General features: G+C 32.3%; 3 protein-coding genes across 3 annotated transcripts; 2 read left to right on the plus strand and 1 right to left on the minus strand.

The window, feature by feature from the left end:
* Positions 1–153: 153 nt before the first annotated feature.
* Positions 154–4,437, minus strand: LOC105678114 (arylsulfatase B-like). The gene is made up of 8 exons (XM_012377171.2): positions 4,045–4,437; positions 3,373–3,603; positions 3,004–3,159; positions 2,661–2,919; positions 2,204–2,361; positions 1,988–2,123; positions 1,354–1,754; positions 154–1,178 (listed from the first exon to the last, which is right to left on the minus strand). The coding sequence occupies exons 1-8, from the start codon at positions 4,219–4,221 to the stop codon at positions 786–788; spliced, it is 1,911 nt and encodes a 636-aa protein (XP_012232594.2). The 5' UTR covers positions 4,222–4,437; the 3' UTR covers positions 154–785.
* Positions 4,438–7,312: 2,875 nt separating this feature from the next.
* LOC137000151 (maltase 1-like) lies at positions 7,313–12,205 on the plus strand. Its single transcript, XM_067356062.1, has 9 exons — positions 7,313–7,354; positions 8,597–8,792; positions 9,041–9,228; positions 9,314–9,580; positions 9,687–9,929; positions 10,176–10,361; positions 10,766–11,021; positions 11,213–11,552; positions 11,829–12,205. The coding sequence occupies exons 1-9, from the start codon at positions 7,328–7,330 to the stop codon at positions 11,896–11,898; spliced, it is 1,773 nt and encodes a 590-aa protein (XP_067212163.1). The 5' UTR covers positions 7,313–7,327; the 3' UTR covers positions 11,899–12,205.
* A 1,280-nt stretch (positions 12,206–13,485) lies between these two features.
* LOC105678090 (maltase 1) lies at positions 13,486–17,003 on the plus strand. Its single transcript, XM_012377129.2, has 8 exons — positions 13,486–13,666; positions 13,878–14,065; positions 14,338–14,607; positions 15,051–15,293; positions 15,388–15,570; positions 15,895–16,150; positions 16,236–16,575; positions 16,791–17,003. The coding sequence occupies exons 1-8, from the start codon at positions 13,510–13,512 to the stop codon at positions 16,855–16,857; spliced, it is 1,704 nt and encodes a 567-aa protein (XP_012232552.2). The 5' UTR covers positions 13,486–13,509; the 3' UTR covers positions 16,858–17,003.
* Positions 17,004–20,031: the final 3,028 nt, after the last annotated feature.

The following is a 20,031-nucleotide window of genomic DNA, read 5'->3' on the forward strand; positions in this document are numbered from 1 at the left end:
TATGATTGATGTAACAAAAATTAGAAAATGTTGATAAGTTAACACTGAAACACTGCACTGTACTGTGCTTCTTGGTGCAAGTCAGTCTTATGTTTCATTTGTTTCTTCAATCGTTATCACTCAAAAGTTTGTAAAACTTTACAAGACGACGAATGACCACTTTTATTTTATTGTAATTATCTTTTTGTACACTTATACATGAATAAATTAATAATTATATGCATAACTCTCTATGTCATAAATATCTCGCCACCTATGAATATATATATAGGTATTTCTACTTTTATACATACTTCTATATCAGTACTACAATCCTGTAAAGTTTCGGCAAAATCGGTGACGCGAGTTACGTGTGTTCTTGTAAGACTTTCTTTTCAAATTTTTGTTATAATAAATTCTCACAAATTTTTATTTTCAATTTTAAGACTAATTTGACCTTTATACATTTTATTTGTCATAGCGTTGAGTATGTTTTCAATAATATTAAATAAATTAAAATTTGCTGAAAATGGCTTTCCTTCGTTTGGCCACGCTTGTTTATGATTATTTTTAACATGAGATTGTTTAAAATTGTGTAAGAGACTTCTTGTAAATTAACAAAACAATTCTGCTACAATTAAAAGAATTTAAAAGAATGATAAATACAATTATAATAGACTTTCTCGAGCGATTTCATACGCACGCGAAAGCGGCGTGAAATTTCCCTAACAAATCTAAATATTCCAAAATATGAATTTGCTCGTGGATATAAATTCTTTTCTTTACGTGTTGTTTTGCTTGTCTATCTAATGATTTTTAGTTGTTGAGAGATTGTGTTTTGGAGTTCTTTGCTTTAATAAAGTAGTGTAAGCTACTATATAAAAAGTAACTCCTGTAATGATTAACAGCGTGAAGATGATTAACGATGTTGCGATAAAGGTACTCGATATGTGATCGCTGGTAATCAAACGCTGTGATAGTGAGTCTCTCCAGCAAGTCCAGGTATTATTCCAAAATTTGGGATTTGCTCGCGGATCGGAATTCTTGTTATTAGGCGGTACCATACTTAATCTGCGTATTGCCAGAGCCATTTTCAATTTTATTGCGATGAACGGTTCTTGATGAATAATGTTGATCATCTCGCAAGGATCATTTTGGATGTTGAAGAGACATGGCGATATCAATGGATTGCAAGAAATCTAAAAAAAAAAAAACAAATTTGTTTTCTTAATAGTCAAAACGAGTAAAATATATTTATAATGTAATCTGAAAATTATAAAATTAAAAATTGAATATTTTGTTATACTATAAATATTTAAATATTATGTTAAAATATTAAACTCTTGTATTTCTTTAATTTTCTACAAAGCGCACCTTTTCTTCTTCTGTCACGTTGCAATGGATCTGTGCCTGATGTCTTAGCTGTAGAATTTTTTTGGGAGTCAATATATCATCTGAATTCTTGACAGTAAAGTGAACTTGGGTCTTTTCTTTTTGTTGTATCGAAGCGATGGCAATTCCTACTTTGCTATGTAGCACTTTCTCAGGATTGTACGGTGGTTGCCCATGAACTGGCTTCCCGGATTCTCCAACCCATGTAAAACGCGCCTCGGTCTCACCATTTACATATTTGAAATTTCCAATACGAATGGCCGAGTAATTAAGAATGTCGTCGATGTTTATTAGTACTTCATGTCTACGACTGTCACCGCCGGACACCAACATTGGCCACATGTCGTAACCGTCAATGCAAGGAATTTTTTTCCTGCGTACGCCTGCAATTTCAATTTTATCGAGATCCTTCCTTGATGTGATTATTAAATTTCTATATTTAAAAAATTTTTTAATTAAAGGTGTACTACAATAACGACTTAGCAACATTTTCTACAAGATCCTAACGCCAGCGTTTTAATTACGAATTAATTTTGTCATAATTTGCTTGTTTAACTCTTTCTAAATTATGTTAGTATTTATATAGAAATATTTCTGACAGTAATTTATAACGAACCGGCAGCAGACAATAAAGTGGGTAACCAATCGGCCATGAACATTAACTGATTTGAGACATGTTTGCATTGCTTGATTAAAGGGCTCCAAATTGCAGCCACTCCTCGCACGCCGCCCTCCCAAGGACTGTTCTTTATCTGGAAATATTTTAATTTCAATGGAATTAATTTTGATAAAATCATTTTCGATCAATAAAATACTTTTTATGCATACTCACACCACGAAGAGGATAATTACTACCGTGATTTTGTAAAAAACCCTCACTAGGTGCTCCGTTATCAGATATGAAGAGAATAACACTGCGCTCTAGCATTTCGCGATTTTTCAAAGCTTCTATAACGTCACCAACGCTTTGATCCAGCTTGGAAACCATAGCTGTAAGTGATGATAACAATAGATACAACGAATTTTATGTTTTGTTATCTAGTAAATTTTTATATTACGACAAAAAATATATTTATGCCTTCGATATCTACGTCTATGATAAATTATAATTTTTATAATATTAAATTCTGCATTTCACACACATTTTTTCAACATACAATATACAATAAAATTAAAATGTAATAGAATCGTGTTCTTCTATTTCTTTTTAATTTCATTTTATAGTTTAGATTCAGAAGAATAAAGATAATAAGTATTTCATATCTGTAGAAAACAAGTAAAGATATTACCAGCGTAAATTCTTCTTTCTGGATTCTTGATGTACGAAAATTTAGCGATCTCTTCAGCGGGAGCTTGTAATAAATCGTTCTCATTTCCGCTGTGAGGAGCAAGATGAGCTAAATACAGGAACATCGGATCGGTTGTGTTATGAGCGTTAATTAATTGCACAGCTTCCTCGGTAAAGAGATCTGTCGAATATTTGCCTATCGTGTCCCATGCGACTGACAAGTTTCGTCTCATGTCAAAGCCTTGGTATCGTATTCCAACCTAGACACGTTACGTGCAAACAAAATATTTCTCATATTTTGAAAACGTTTAAATATATAATAATTGAATACGTTGGATTTTTACCGGTTCAATAAAGATGTGATTGTAATAATCTTGTAAGCCGTTCCAGTAACCGAAGTGCGTATCAAAGCCACGGAAAGTCGGTGTGTACTTGTGCTTGTAGTGACCCAAATGCCACTTACCTACCATGTGTGTTCTGTAACCTGCCTCTTTAAAATACTGTAATATTATCAGGTCAATTAAATAAAGTTTATTTATCATTGACGTGTCTTGAGCAAAGATTAATTAAATTCAACATTAACATATTATTATTTATTACAACACTTTCTAATTTTATCTTGCTAACTATTTCATTGTTACTGAATTGCAACGTGAATGTTGCATTTAAACAGTTTTGTTCTACATTATTTTGCAGAACGAAGATTTACGTGCCTCTGGCATCAATTTTTCCTTCAGCGGAAGTCCACGTGGTTCTGATCCTAATATAACATCATGTTGCATGCCTAAGTGAGTTGGATCCTTTCCAGTCATTAGAGCTGATCTACTTGGCGTGCATAAAGCTGGTACATAATGATTGTTTAAGATGACTCCGTTATATGCAAGAGCATCAATATTCGGCGTCGGGATCTGGTCGGAACCATGAAAACTTACGTCGTTCCACCCCTGCAAATTAGTTATTACATATTTGTTATCTTAAAATTATCATTAAAACAAGACTGTGTTTATTATATTTATTATAAAAGATAATATGCTTGTAATCCTGTTTATCTATTGTATTTTGTTCCCTAGATTTTTTAATACTTTATTGAAAATAAAAAGAATAGTCTGTTCGATGAGTTAATATTATAATATGTCTTATTTTTTCCTTTTAATTTTTTCCCGAAATTTAATAGCGTGTCTAATTCAAGTAAATTTGTTATAATATTGTTATCATGTAATTTTAAAATAACCTGAAGATTTATAATACACGGTAAAAATATTATTACTGCAAAAATTGTTATAAAAAATCAGAGATTTGATTAGAAATGTAATAAAACGTACAGAGAAAAGCTAAATTTCGACTTTGAGCGCTTCAATCGAAATTTTTATAACAAAATTACTAACCATATCGTCTGCCATAATAATAATAATGTGAGGTCTTTCTGATTTCCTTTCATTGTATTCCGTATTATCGTTGACACCATCGTCTATTACAGTTTCTGAAATTGCATTTGCAATAGACAATATAATGTTCGCAAGACACAACACAAAAAACAACCATGGTAGAAGTAGTCTACTCATCTCGTGAATTTTTGAAACCACAATGTATAATCATATTATTAACATCTTGCGTTACACAGCAAATATCTTATCACTTAAGGAATACAGAGATAACACATGCAATAAACTAATTTTAAATCCTTGGAACTTAATGCTTTGTTGATAACGTCAAAAATATTGTGGCGGCTCACCGCCACACCGCTGCACTGACGCGGTATAATACGCCGCGGCGCCGCTACGTGCCGCAGGCCGTCTACGATTATGAGCTTGCGGAGACACTGGGCGGTATTCATAGTCCGTTCTTATATTTAAAATCGTCTTAAGCACGGACTTATATTCGCTCTCTTCGTCACACATAGATTGTGTCTGACGAAGAGAGTGAATATAAGTTCGTGCTTAAGACGATCTTGAATATAAGAACGGACTATGAATACCGCCCACTGCCAGGTTGCGCAGGCGGTGAAGAGCTTTCTCGCGATCAAGCTTCGATCAAAGGGATATAAAAGAGCTGCTCCGCAGATCTTTCCTCACTCACTCACTTCAAGGCGAGCTCTCTCCAGGGCCCTTGAACTGAGTCGTACTCTGCCTCGGCAGAATCTAACCAGAGACACATATAGCGTTTTCGAATAAACGGGGTTTGAACGATCTAGGGTTGATCAATCACTATTTTACTATAAATGCAAGTCTTTCATTGGTGGAGAGGTTGCAATGACGTCATTAACCAATCTTGGGTCGTTCAAATCCTGTATAATCGAAAACGCTAATAGTCTCGCAGTTTTCCTCACGCTGCCTCGCAAGGCGCGTAAAAAGAAAACAGAGTCCCAGCATCGGCCGCACATTTCAACCAAGCGGCCCGCGGATACTCCACTTTCGCCGTCACCTCCTCAGTCTCTAGTTTGGAAATTGATTCCACTAGAGTTCTGCGTCCGGTTGACTCGACCACCAAGGGACACTCTTACACAAGGCGACATCCGAATTCGGAGACCTCTCCCTCCTCGGTACACGGAGCAATCCGTAATTCCGAGAGCCGAGACGGTTGCAGTTACCAGCACACCAGAGACTCGTTCCGTGGCAGTACAGACTTCACCGCTTAGAGCCTGCTCAGAGAGCAGTTGTCAGACGGAAGACCATTTCCCGAACGGAGTTCCACCGACGCCGGGAAAGGGGCTGCAACGAGCTAACTCAATTGAACCGTCCTTTTTAGGACCCGTTCAACACACTAAGACGCGGCCGGTAATTTCTTACCGCGCCCGTCAATTTTTCTTTTGACTCTCGGCCTTACACTTTTGCCGAGAAAGCGCCTCTGGCGCAATCAATTAAATCAAACAAAACTTGTACATTTACTCTATTTCTCTGACGAGGAAAAATAAAATATATTTTTCTAAGGAATTGGTTTCATAATTTCAACCAAGTCGAACACAATCCATTAGGCAATACGCCTATAAATATCTTTAAAAAAATTTATAAATAAGTATACAACGTATGATAAAGTTGAAAATGATTGTTTAATTCTAACAATTAATAATGATAATATAAGAACAAAAGAATCAACAGAGAATTTTTCAGCTGTATATATAATAATATAACATAATATACGTATGATAAAGTTGAAAATGATTGTTTAATTCTAACAATTAATAATGGTAATATAAAAACAAAAGAATCAACAAAGAATTCTTTAGCTGTATATATAATAATATAACATAATATATAATTCATATATAATATATATAAAAAATATATAAAAGAAATATTTATAAGTTTGATAGAGTGTAATGAACTTTATCGTGTCTTCTGTCACTGGTAGATCAGTTGTTTGCACACAGTCAAGATATCTTTCTCATATATAAATTTGTGACTACAAGATTTTACACTCAAAGATACACAGCAGTTGGGAGAAAACAGATATAAAAGTATATTTTTGACTTGATAAAAAGTTTATTAATTTCACTTTTACACAAGTAGACTTTAAATTAGAATAAATTTTAGTTATACGTGCACATTTTATTACAAATATACAACTCAAGATTTTATTTTTTATTGATAATTAAAAATACTTTTTTTATTCAAAAAAGAACATAAAAATTTGAATATTTAAAATCATACTAAGTTAGCACAGTTTTCTGTTTACTTTATCTGTTGTATATCAGGAATAACTGTTTTCAACTTCAAAAGGTCAATCTTTATACTGATAGGTATTGAAAAATAAGAAGGGATAACAAAATCAAAGTCAAAATCAAAGTCAAACAAGAGCAATATGATTTATTTATCATTTTAATTTTGTTTAGTTAACACATAAATTTCTTAAAAACCATACCGTATTAATTTACTTCATTAATTTAATAATGTGCAAATATAACCATTAATTTAATAATGTGCAAACCAATTTTGCTGGATATAATATGGATAATAAGTTTTGCTCTTTTATAAGCAAATCTTACGCATTAACGATTTCCTTTCAAAGTGCTGTTTGATATTTATACACGCAACTATAACGCAACCGTAACTATAACGCAAAAAAATTTACAGACTACAATTAGTTTATGCGTTAATCGTGACGGGACCAAATACTGCGGAACTTGCGAATTCCATTTAAACGAATAAGATTAATGGACATAAACAATTTTGCATATTAAACGTATCAAAAAAATAATCATTAATATTTTACAATGTTATTCGTAGTTCCTACAAAGCTACATTCCATTTTCTTGCATGCATGTGATGAATAATGAACAGTGCTGATTTTACGCTTTAAAATTATTGTAAAAAACAGATAAATCACGTTATCTATTGAAACAATTTGTAAATTTGTGTACATAAATTAGATTAAATTTTATGATTTATTGTTATATGTTTGAACATTAATCTTTTATTTCATAAATAATCTTTTGATTAAAATCAAATTTATATAATTTTAGATTAGTACGTATAATAATTATTAATAAAATTTTTAGAGAAGCATATATATATTACATTAATCGAACGTAACTGCTAGAAGTTGAATCAAGAGACACAACACACGAGAAGATGGGTTTCAAAATAAGTTTGTCATTTGTATTTGTTACCTTCAGCGTGTTTAGCACGGTATATCTGCGTCCAGCAAAAGGGAAAAGAAGTTTGCATCCGAATGAAGAATATAGGATGCGTCATGGTAGTAAGTGTTATATTTCTCTCACATTAACGCACAGTGATCTTTTATTATATTTGTTATAGCATAAAAATTCATAAATGATAAGGTCTGGCTAAGTTCCAAAAAAGATACTCCAATATGTTTATATTTTAATAATTATTAAAATTTTTAATATATAAACATATTGGAGTGTCTTTTTTGGAATTTGGCCAGACCTTATCATTTATGAATTTTTGTGCTATATTGTTTTTGTGAATATTTTGTTAACATATCAGACGGCGACTAAAGTGCATTGAATTGCCTGCGATTGTATCAACACATTGGACTGTATTGCACTGCGATACTTGTTAATTTTCTATGCATTGTTAATTTTCTATGTGTCGAACACACATTGTAAAATTTACAAAATTTCTATTAAGCTTCTGCGTGACTGAATATAATTTGGAACATTTCATTATTTTGAAGCAGAAATATTTAAAAGAATTTTTACACTTTTCTTAACACATAGACAGCTGATAATTAATTATCAGCTAGATAATTAACTAGATAATTTTTAGTTAAGTCTGCCATACCTTTTTTTAGTTCAGTAGATTAAATTTAGTGATTATAATACCTAGCAATTTGCGAAGTCTCATTGTTTATTTTGATCATCTTGGAAATCTGACTCACTCAGTTGCATAAATAATTTCACAGCTGGTTTTGATCTATACGTGGAAAAATATATGTACATAAGCATCCGAAAAAATTCTATTTATTAGACATAAAATATTAATTCGTAAGTTATTTTGTAGCATAATATTATACACTTATCATACTATAGTTGAGTGTAATTTTAAATTGTTTCTTTATACATCATGTATTTCTGATTCAAAATATAATCTTTACGTAGCGGATAGTAAAGAAAGATAAATATTTTACACTACATTAGATACATTTACACAATAATTGTTACTTGCTTTAAAAAAATGTATGTATAAAGCTATGTATCATGATAACGTTTCTAAGAAATAAATTCTTTGATTACAATTTAACATTCAAGGAAATGGGCAACTGTGTTTAATCAGTTGATTATATTAATTAAAGAAGTTAACAGTAAGTAGTAACAGTGGCATTATAATCGCGAAACTACGATCAATATCACAGTTATCTCGGAAAAAATTTAAAAGTTGTGATAATCGTGTTCATTGATTTATCGATTTATTTTACCTCACGCATCGTCGAGATAATTTATCGAATTCCTTTATCCCTTATCAATGCGTATATTAGTGGGTAACTTGTAATCACGAGCAATCACAAACGTCAACGATGTCGCGAGTAACGTGTCTATGGGCTATTCTACTTCTTACTAGCAATGCATTTGCAACGATACAAAACAAAGGATGGTGGAAAAACATGGTATTCTACCAGGTTTATCCGCGAAGTTTTATGGATTCAAATAATGACGGCGTGGGCGATTTAAAAGGTGAATATTTGGAAAGTTACATAACATTACTTTTTAGATTTATTTTATTATGTAAAGTATTGAAATCTTCGCGAAATTTCATGAAAAACACTAATTTGAAAAGAGAATTTGCAATTTATCAAGCAGTCAGTAAGAAAACTTACATTACATAAATAATAAAAAGAGAAGACATTTATTTTATTATTATTTGTATAAATATTCAACGATATCCATAGCGATGTAATTTTTGCTTTGCTTTATTTCGACAGGAGTGATTTCGAAACTGCAGCACTTCGTGGATTCTGGAATCGGTGGCGTTTGGCTATCGCCGATTTACGCGAGTCCAATGGTAGATTTTGGATACGATATATCCGATTTTAAAGATATCGATCCCATCTTTGGCACGATGCAAGATTTAAAGGAGTTGACTGCTCAAGCGAAGAAACTTGGCATAAAGGTACAATTTAACGATTATTTTCTGTTTTCTTTCTTTTCAAGAAATCTATAAAGAAGAGAACTAATGTCTGGAATTATTTCAATAGGTAATTATGGATTTAGTTCCAAACCATACTTCTGACAAGCACGAGTGGTTTAGAAAAAGTTTAAAGGGCGAAGGCAAATACAAAGATTATTATATATGGAAAACTGGTAAGAATAACAATCAATCACCGCCCAACAATTGGATTAGCGTGTTCAGCGGTCCGGCTTGGATGAAGACTGCCACTCGCAATTTATGGTACTTCCATCAATTTGAATATAGACAACCCGATTTGAACTACAGTAATCCTGAAGTGCGAGATGAAATGGAAGTGAGTAAAAGTTTCATTTGGCAGAGATTGCCGATAGAATATATAAAAAATTATGTAATAATATATAATTAATTATTGAATTTCTTAATTAATATGTTTTTTTAAGGAAGTGATTAGATTCTGGCTGCGAAAGGGTATCGATGGTTTCCGTATAGATGCCATCCCGCATTTATTCGAACGTGCAGACTTTCCGGATGAACCTAAGAGTAACGCACCAGGGGCCACTGAGCGAGATTATACATATCTAAATCATATTTACACTACAGACGATCCACGCACATACGATATTGTAGCAAGCTGGCGAAAAGTATTGGACGATTATGCGGATTATCATAACGAAGACGAAAAAGTGAGTATAATATATTTCTTCGATCTGTATTTACTTGCACGTGTAAATTTAGATAACGAATAATATAACAAAATTATTGAAAGCCGACAAATGTAAGACTTTTATGAAATTGACAAAAATATAATTAACAACACCAGAACACAATTTTTATATCCCATTATGTCTATATTTTATATTTTTATACTTTTGATTAATATTATTTTAACGTTTGATTAGATAAATGAATAAAAATGTACTTTAATTCAGATAATTATGACTGAGGCTTATACCAACTTGGAGAATACCACGAAATATTACAAATTTGGTTCTCATGTGCCTTTTAACTTCAACTTTATTATAAATGTAAACAATACCTCCAAAGCGGTAGATTTTAAACGCATTATCGATGACTGGATGTCTTATACGCCCAGTGATGGAGTTCCAAATTGGGTGGTAAGTGAAACGTACATTAATTTTTTTAAATCCATATTTGAACAAAATTATCAAAGTTGCGTTAGCGTATATCGCGAGAGATCGTAGCGAGACGAAACAAATGTAAGAAGAGGCAGGCAATAAATAATCTCTTGCGCCTCGTCCGCTCGATCTTCGGTTTTTTTTCTTAATACTTATGCGAAATGCTCTCAACTGTGCCTTCTTATGTAATCCGATTCCCAGAACATTGCTGCTTCCAGAAAACGATCTAATAAATGATCATATTTTGGCACTTCCTCGATAGGGATTCTCAATAATTTATAAATTTTTCTTTTTTAAATAAATCACTTGCTTAATATCTTGGAAATTTGGATATAAATAAAATATAATAGCAGATTATAAATATAATAATAATAATTTCATAGATGGGAAATCATGATCGTAGCCGGACTGCGTCTCGTTATCCCGGAAGAGGAGATCAGATGACGATGCTGGAGATGATTCTGCCTGGCATCGCAGTTACGTACAATGGCGAAGAAATCGGTATGTTGGACAAACGAGATATATCATGGGAGGATACCAAAGATCCTCAAGCTTGTAACGCCGGCAAGGATAAATATCAAAATCAATCGCGCGATCCTAATCGCACGCCGTTCCAATGGGATGCCACAAAAAATGCTGGTAAATTATTCATAGCAATTATTTTCTAGAAAATATTTCAATTATAAAAATTATAAACTGAAAAATTTATTAAAATAATAAATTTATTAGAATAATAAATTATATGTAAAATTATTTTACATTAAAGCTGAATTTCAAGGAATACTTATTGAAAAAGTTACTTATTAAAAAATATTAAAAATCTTTTTAAGGTTTTAATATTGGTAACCGCACATGGCTTCCGGTGCACGAAAATTACAAGGAGTTGAATTTGGCAGCTCAAAAGGTGGCCAGCGAGTCGTCTTATAAGATTTACACTTCTTTAACTAAGTTGCGTCGCAGTAAGCTTGCACTTCAACGGGGAAGTCTCAAGACGCTCGTGCAGAATAATGGTCAAGTTTTGATTGTAATTCGACAATTTGCTTCGGAAAGTGTAGTACTTCTCATCAATTTCGATGACAAAGTCGCTCAGGTAGTTGATTTGAGAGGTCAAGGACTTTCCAACAAGCTCGTGGTTGAACTTGCAACCATCGGTTCTCCAGTCAAAGCGGGGTAAGTACATACTGAATATTTTCCCAATTTTTATTAATGTATAATTAATTATTTTCTTATATGTTCAACGATCATAATAAGATACGTTAAAGAAATAAGTATCTGCTTTACAATTTTTAAAATAATGGTACAAGATATTACGACTTATAAATAAATTTATGTTTATAAATATTAAAAAATTAAATATAAAATTATTTTAGTGCAATAAACATAATAGTATATAATTAGATACTTAATATGTGAATGGAGTATATTAATTATTAACGTATATTTCAGGACGAAGGTGAAGACACAAGCAATAAACCTGCCCGGCAAAGTTTCTCTTGTTCTTGCTTCAAAAAATTGATTATATTACTTCAAGAAATATTTTATAAAAATTAATATTGAATAATGATGAAGCGCCCGCCAAACTCTAAATTTCTTTGTGTTAGTAATTCATCACACTGACGTGAGGCTGTGTATAGACGTGTGTGGTCAGACCACACGTCAGTGTTACATTATTCTGTTACTTAACGCGGGATAGCTTCGATCTATCCCTTAATATTTAATATTATTCTATTCATTGCTTTTGTTTCAATAAAATTTATTTAAAATTTTTTGTAGATATAAATCATATTTGTATTAAGAAATAAATATTAAGGTAATGTTTCTTATATGCAAGAAACTTCTTCCATTCTCGCAAAAGAGAATCTTGCTGTTTGCCCACCCGAAGTTTTGTCATTATCTTTAATTATCATCAATAAACTGCAAACTAACTGCCAAAGCAGAAGTTCCAAAGTTTATCGACAGCAAAGAAGTAAAAATATTTTGAAAAGATAAAAAGTTTTTAAATTCTACCTATTCAAAAACTATCTAATAGAAAATTTTACCTAATATTTATATATTAAGACCGTTTCTTTTTGTATGTATAAAACGCAGAAAGCGTACTCAAGTAGTTTTGGCGTAGCATAAATGCGACACAGATGACGTACACAGTTAACTGCACGACTTTTTATTTCTCTTAGCTATCGTTAATCGTTGATCGAAAAACCGAAAAACTAAAATACCTCGGAAATAAAGACAAACAGATAGGCGAATTAGATCTCGTTTTAGTGGAACAGTTTGTATTTGCATCAACAATGGAAGACGTAATTTGGTAAAGTGTTTAAATATGCAGATATACTGAACATTAGAAATGAAAGTCTATAATTGTAACAGCATACAACGATGATCATTTTTAATCGCAATTAAATGCTGCTATTATGTGTCATATTTCTAGACAAACTTTATTTAGCGATATATGTTATGCATGGTTGTGACATGTATCGCGCATAATTGCAGCATTTAATTCTGATCATAATATATCGATAATTAATAATCAGTGCGGATATATCATTGAATAAATATGCCACAATTTTTACATAACGCATGCTACAATTATGTATCAAAGATGCGTCGAACTGTCTATTTGGGTAATTTTTTATAATTATTATATTTTTTACTGTTTGTATTTTCACATAAACAACGTCTTATCACTGCATGTTAATTTGTTGATTGCAAAGCTATATCTGCCTTGAAACTTACTTCTAACAAATTTACACGTGGAGCAAATTGTGGAAAAAACCGATATATTCAATGTAATTATAGTAAGGTAAAATTTAAGAGGGAGTGTTTTACTTTAACATGATTCGTTCTTGCAACATCGTGCGACTTAGTAATAACTTCAAAATATCATTAACATAGATTACATGTCCTACGATCATTAATTTCGTGTTTTTTCATGGATACGGTAACCATTTGTTCCACTGATTATCCTGATGGAAAAATCAAAACAATTGTCACAGTCATAATTATCAATTTTCAGAATTGTGTCAAGATAGCGTAACTCATTAAGCACGATCGGTAGGAGTGTGGCTGATTTTTCTGCCGCTAATACATATATAAATAATTTTGGGATTCAACAAGTGCAAACGGCAACATGTTGTCGGCGACGCGTTTGTGCGCACTTTTGCTCGTTGCGAGCACTGCTTTTGCTGAGATCACAAATAAAAACTGGTGGCAAAACACCGTTTTCTACCAGATTTATCCGAGGAGTCTGAAAGATTCAAATGCCGATGGCGTGGGCGACTTGAAAGGTAAGCGTATGCCAATCATTATTTATTGCTATACGTCATATAATAAAGAATAATAAGTTATTATATCAATATATATACTGTTGTAAAACTCTACCTAAAATTATTATATAAAAATAATTTAAATACAAAGAATTTTGAAAACTATAAAACAGTATTGATTAATTATTAGAATAATTAATTATTTAGAATTTTCTTGTGTGTCTTTTATTAGGAATAACTTCAAAATTGCGCTATTTCGTAAGCACTGGCATTAATGCAATCTGGCTCTCGCCCATATATCCCAGTCCCCAGGTCGACTTCGGATACGACATATCCAATTTCATTGACATCGATCCGACTTATGGAACACTGAAAGACTTTGGCACTCTTCTGCAGATCGCTAAAAAACTTGGTTTAAAAGTGCGACGGTTTGCCATCTATAATAAAATTTTTCGTATTACATTGCAAATAATTTAAATTCAAAAATAAAAAAATTATTATTATTTGCTTTCCAAAGAACACATAGTAGTCAAAAAACATCATTTTGACATCAAAACTACATCAAAACTAGTGGTTTTGAAGTCAAAATAATGTCATTTTGACTACAATGTGTTCCTTGGATTCATGTCGTTCTCTGAAACATGTCGATTACATATCAATTTTGCAAGATCAACTTTGTATCATTCTTATAGGTAGTTCTCGATCTTGTGCCAAATCATACATCTGACCAGCATCCATGGTTCCAAAAAGCTCTTAAGGGCGACCCAAAATACAAGGACTATTACGTGTGGGCAAATGGCACGGGAGAAAACGGCAAATTGGCACCAAACAATTGGATCAGCGTGTTTAGTGGCCCCGCGTGGGACTATTACCCTGAAGTCGGTGAATGGAATTTTCATCAATTTGCTAAACAACAGCCCGACTTAAATTACCGCAATCCCGCTGTGCGAGAAGAAATGATAGTGAGTAAAAGTTTTATTTGGCAGAGACTGCCAATAGAATTTATAAAAAATTATGTGACAATATATAATAAATTATTTAATTTCTTAATTAACACGTTTTTTTTAGGAAGTGATTAGATTAAGACATAAATCTATAGACATAAATCTTTGATTTCAACTGCAATGATTATATGCATTTACAAGAAAGATATAGAATAGATTATACAATTTTCATAAATTGCATTAATAAATGTTACTAATATTACTAGCATAATTAAGTAATAGTTTTTATAATTTTTAACATAAATTTAACGCACGTTACGTATTTTGTTATATAAATTTGTGCAAGTGTAAATTTCTAAATACAAGAAACATTCATCAGAAATTACGAGAACATAAGAATATTTTATTGCAGCATTAGACTTATTCTTATGACTTTCAATGAACTTTTTGAATGGTTATAGAACGTCTTGAAATTCTGGCTGGACAGGGGTATAGACGGATTCCGCGTCGATTCCACTGCGTTCACATTCGAAGACCCAAATTTGCGAGATGAACCTAGGTCTCACGCACCTGGCACCACACCACATGATTACACGTATTTGAATCACATTTACACCACAGATCTTATCGAGACCTATGAATTATATGGAACTTGGCGAAAATACCTGGACGACTATGCCGATCAACACAATCAGGATCAAAAGGTAAATTAAACTATTTTTCCATTTTTGTTCTTTTTTTAAAATTATTTTTTTGTGTCGTATCTTCATGCGTGATGTAAAATGCGTTTTTTTTCAGTTACTGGTGATGGAGGCGTATACCAATTTCAAGAACACTACATTATATTATAAATATGGCACGCTGCCATTTAATTTTATGTTTATCTCAAATATAACTAAAAATTCGACCCCGGAAGATTACAAAGAATCTATAGACCGTTGGTTAAATGCAATGCCGAAAAATGAAGTAGCTAATTGGGTGGTACGTGTTTCATTATCGATGCAAATCTCTTGTTTTCGAATGGATTGCATTTTTTCTTCTGACATTCATCAAGTTTTTCAATTACTCTAATTGCAGTTAAAAAGATCTAGATTTTATAAATATTATTTGTGCAATAAACACCATATGTGTTGCACTATATTTATAAATGTAAATATTTCTTTTTCATTCAGATTAATTCAAAGAAAAATTTCTTTATTTGTATAAGGTGTGTCAAGTTTTTCAAAGTGTTAAAAAGTCTGTTATTTATATGATAATAAGAGATTTTTTACAGATGAAGTCAAAGTGTAATATGCATTCTTTTAGATGGGAAATCACGACAATTCACGCGTCTCTTCTCGTTTTCCTGGCAGAGGGGATCAAATGAACATATTATCTATGATCTTACCGGGTTTGGCGGTAACGTATAACGGCGACGAAATCGGCATGGTGGACAAAAGAGACATATCGTGGGAGGACACACTAGATCCTCAGGCGTGTCTTGTGGGCAAAGAGAAATATCAAGCCGTGTCTCGCGATCCTGAACGTACGCCATTCCAATGGGACGCGACAAAGAATGCAGGTAGAGAACACGTTCGAATATATGGTATTTAATAATAGTAACTAATATATTTATAAAAATCTTGATTAATTACTTGTTACAATAGGATTTAGCACGGCGAATAAGACGTGGCTTCCAGTAAACGAAAATTACAAAGAGTTAAATTTGGCGAATCAACTAAGAGCTAGGACATCGCACTACAAGACCTACAAAACTTTAGCGCTGATGCATCGATTTGATCCAGCTCTTACCAAAGGAAGTTATAGATCATTTACTACAAACAATAATACCGTTCTCGGTGTGGTACGAAATATTGGCAAACGATATGTGGTGCTTTTAATTAATTTCAGCGACGACGAAAGCCAACTCGTCGATTTGCATGATCAAAAACTTCCAAAAGTTCTCGTGGTCAAGACCTCCAGTTTAAATTCTGGCGTGAAAGATAGGTATGCAATTTTTTAATATTGTTTAACTTTTTAAACATGAATAATTAGATAATAGAGTCAAATTTATAGTTAAAAAACTTAAAACTTTTTAATAATCTAATTATAAAAAATATTTAGACTTATAATCGTGTAAATACACTACTTTACAAAAATTAGGGAATACTTTTCGCACGTGCTGTATGACATATAATAATTCACCTTTGTATCTTTTGCAGAACTAAGGTTTACTCAAGTAAGATACATTTACCTGCTAAAGCTGCTGTAGTATACACAACAATATAGTGATGATGGACACCATGAACACCATTAATAAAGATTAAAATACTACTTTGATTGCTCTTATGAATTATAATTTTTTCTGCAATAAAAATAAATAATAAATATAATAAATAAATGAAATAAGAATAAATAAATTTAATTAACTATAACTTGTGTAAATTTAGATAACGAATAATATAAAAAAAGCTGACAAATGTAAGACTTCTATGAAATTGACAAAAATATAATTAATAACACTAGAACACAATTTTTATATCTTATTATGCTTATTTTATACTTTTATACTTTTGATTAATATTATTTTAACGTTTGATTAGATAAATGAATAAAAATGTACTTTAATTCAGATAATTATGACTGAGACTTATACCAACTTGGACCCTGGTAGAAATTGCCAGTTTGACGCCAAGACAGAAGTATGGGCCTCACTTGTTTGCCAAGACGTAGCCTATCTAAAAAAATTTAGAAAGTCTATAGTATGGCCCAGAATGATATTTAGTCTGGCGCTATGTTTAATCAGTAACGTTCGCCAGTCTTTGCTGCCAGGAAAAAAAAGTTTGGGCCTTACTTGTTTACTAAATCATAACCTATCTAAAAAAATTAGAAGGGATAGATAGATAGATAGTGCCAATCCACAGCCCCAGTCGCCCCAGTATTGCGGTGAATTTGTGGCGCTGGCACAGCCATTTATGACGATTTCGTGTGTGGCCTCGACTAATTCGCCAGTATCATGCCCGAGTTGGTGACTGACAAGCTAGTCGGGGTCATAATAAGGCCCAGAGTAAGTTTCTACCAGGGGAGAATACCACGAAATAGTACAAATTTGGTTCTCTCATGTGTCTTTTAACTTCAACTTTATTATGGATGTAAACAATACCTCTAAAGCGGTAGATTTGAAACGCATTATCGATGACTAGTTGTCTTATACGCCCAGTGATGGAGTCCCAAATTGGGTGGTAAGTGAAACGTACATTAATTTTTTAAAATCCATATTTTAACAAAATTATCAAAGTTGCGTTAGCGTATATCGCGAAAGATCGTAGCGAGACGAAACAAATGTAAGACGAGGCAGGCAATAAATAATTTTTTGTGCCTCGTCCGCTCGATCTTCGGTTTTTTTTCTTAATACTTATATTTAATTTGACGAGAATATGCGAAATGCTCTCAACTGTGCCTTCTTATGTAATCCGATTCCCAGAACATAGCTGCTTCCAGAAAACGATCTAATAAATGATCATATTTCGGTACTTCCTCGATAGGGATTCTCAATAATTTATAAATTTTTTTTTTTTAATAAATTACTTGTTTAATATCTTGGAAATTTAGATATAAATAAAATATAATAGCAGATTATAAATGTAATAACAATAACTTTATAAATGGGAAATCATAATCGCAGCCGAACTGCGTCTCGTTATCCCGGAAGATGAAATCAGGTGACGATGCTGGAGATGATTCTGCCTCGCATCGCAGTTACGTACAATGGCGAAGAAATCGGTATGTTGGACAAACGAGTTATATCACGAGAGGGTACCAAAGATCCTCAAGCTTGTAACGCCGGCAAAGATAAATATCAAAATTAATCGCGCGGTCCTAATCGCACGCCGTTCTAATGGGATGCCATAAAAAATACTGGTAAATTATTCATAGCAATTATTTTCTAGAAAATATTTTATTTATGAAAATTATGAACAAAATAATTTATTAAAATAATATAATTTATTAGAATAATAAATTATATGTAAAGTTATTTTGCATTAAAGCTGAATTTTAAGGAATATTTATTGAAAAAGCTACGAAAAATATTAAAAATTTTTTTAAGATTTTAATATTGGTAACCGCACATGGCTTTCGGTGCACGAAAATTACAAGGAATTGAATTTGGCAGCTCAAAAGATGATCAGCGAGTCGCCTTATAAGATTTACACTTTTTTAAAACAGATACGTCTCTGTTTTACCTTTTATTTTTCGTAAAATTCGTTTTTTTTGGCTGCGTGGCTTAAAAAATCTTTTCAAATCGACCATCCGTAGTGTATTAGCATATGTACTTTATTTACAGAAAAGGACTTTTTATTCTACACAGCCAAAAAAAAGTTAAGTGTATTTAAAAAAAATAGGTAAAACAGACCACTTTAGGATCCCCTTAATTGTCGATCAAAAAACCGAAAAACTAAAATACTTCGGAAATAAAGACAAATAGATAGGCGAATTAGATCTCGTTCTAGTGGAACAGTTTGTATTTGCATCAACAATGGAAGACGTAATTTGGCAAAGTGTTTAAATAGATATACTGAACATTTAAAATAAAAATCTAAAATTGTAACAGCATACAACGATGATCATTTTTAATCGCAATTAAATGCTGCTATTATGTTGTCATATTTCTAGACAAATTTTATTTAGCGATGTAGGAGCTGGTTGAAGTTTGGAACGTTCTTGGAGATTTAAAAAAAATAATTTGTCGCTCTTCTTCTTTTGCAAGGAGGAAGTTTCGAGACCCACAAACAAAGTACAAACGAGACCGATTCGATACATGCGTCGGAAAACACGAAGAGAATTTTTTAAGTAATTTTGGGGGAGGTTTTTTGAGTATAAGGGTGTCTTCCAACGTATGTATCGGATCGGTCTCTTTTGCATGTCGTGTGAGGGCCTCGAAACTTCCTTCCTGCAAAAGGAGAAGAGTGACAAATCATTTTTAAAAAATCGCTCCAGGAACGTTCTAAACTTCAACTAGCTGATATATGTCATGCATGATTGTGACATGTATCGCGCATAATTACAGCATTTAATTCTGATCATAATATATCGATAATTAATAACACAGATCTGCGAGGTTCAGATAGAAAAAGCAGAATAGTGATTTCCTACGTAATTTTGGTCGCTGAATTTGAATCCATCAGCAAAAAATGTCCATCACGTCAGGTTTTTGAGATAAATGGGGTAATATAGGCCAAAAACAGTAATTTTTGCCATTTTCAAGGCGTTATTATGGCTGACTCAAATAAATTTTTAACCTTCTGTCTGTGACATCTTAAAGCGCCATATTTTGTCTTCAAATTGCGATTTTTTTTATTCCTGAACGATTTTTTTTTGTCGAGTTATGAAGGTTTGAAGATGGCAACTTTTCGATGATGAGACTATGCACTGCCGAAATGGTGAAAAATCGACAATTCGGTG

This window comes from Linepithema humile, chromosome 5 (assembly GCF_040581485.1).
Source record: "Linepithema humile isolate Giens D197 chromosome 5, Lhum_UNIL_v1.0, whole genome shotgun sequence".
In the NCBI taxonomy this organism is placed as follows: domain Eukaryota; kingdom Metazoa; phylum Arthropoda; class Insecta; order Hymenoptera; family Formicidae; genus Linepithema; species Linepithema humile.

Excerpts from the sequence above, each read along its gene's own strand:
- LOC105678114 (XM_012377171.2), bottom strand. The coding sequence starts at position 4,221 with ATGAGTAGACTACTTCTACCATGGTTGTTTTTTGTGTTGTGTCTTGCG. Across the intron at positions 3,604-4,044 it reads TTATTATGGCAGACGATATG|GGGTGGAACGACGTAAGTTT; the intron begins GTTAGTAATTTT and ends ACTAATTTGCAG. Across the intron at positions 1,179-1,353 it reads ACGTGACAGAAGAAGAAAAG|ATTTCTTGCAATCCATTGAT; the intron begins GTGCGCTTTGTA and ends TTTTTTTTTTAG.
- LOC105678090 (XM_012377129.2), top strand. The coding sequence starts at position 13,510 with ATGTTGTCGGCGACGCGTTTGTGCGCACTTTTGCTCGTTGCGAGCACT. Across the intron at positions 14,608-15,050 it reads CTGTGCGAGAAGAAATGATA|AACGTCTTGAAATTCTGGCT; the intron begins GTGAGTAAAAGT and ends GAATGGTTATAG. Across the intron at positions 15,294-15,387 it reads AACACAATCAGGATCAAAAG|TTACTGGTGATGGAGGCGTA; the intron begins GTAAATTAAACT and ends GTTTTTTTTCAG.
- LOC137000151 (XM_067356062.1), top strand. The coding sequence starts at position 7,328 with ATGAAGAATATAGGATGCGTCATGGTA. Across the intron at positions 7,355-8,596 it reads ATATAGGATGCGTCATGGTA|TGGGTAACTTGTAATCACGA; the intron begins GTAAGTGTTATA and ends TGCGTATATTAG. Across the intron at positions 11,553-11,828 it reads GGTTCTCCAGTCAAAGCGGG|GACGAAGGTGAAGACACAAG; the intron begins GTAAGTACATAC and ends CGTATATTTCAG.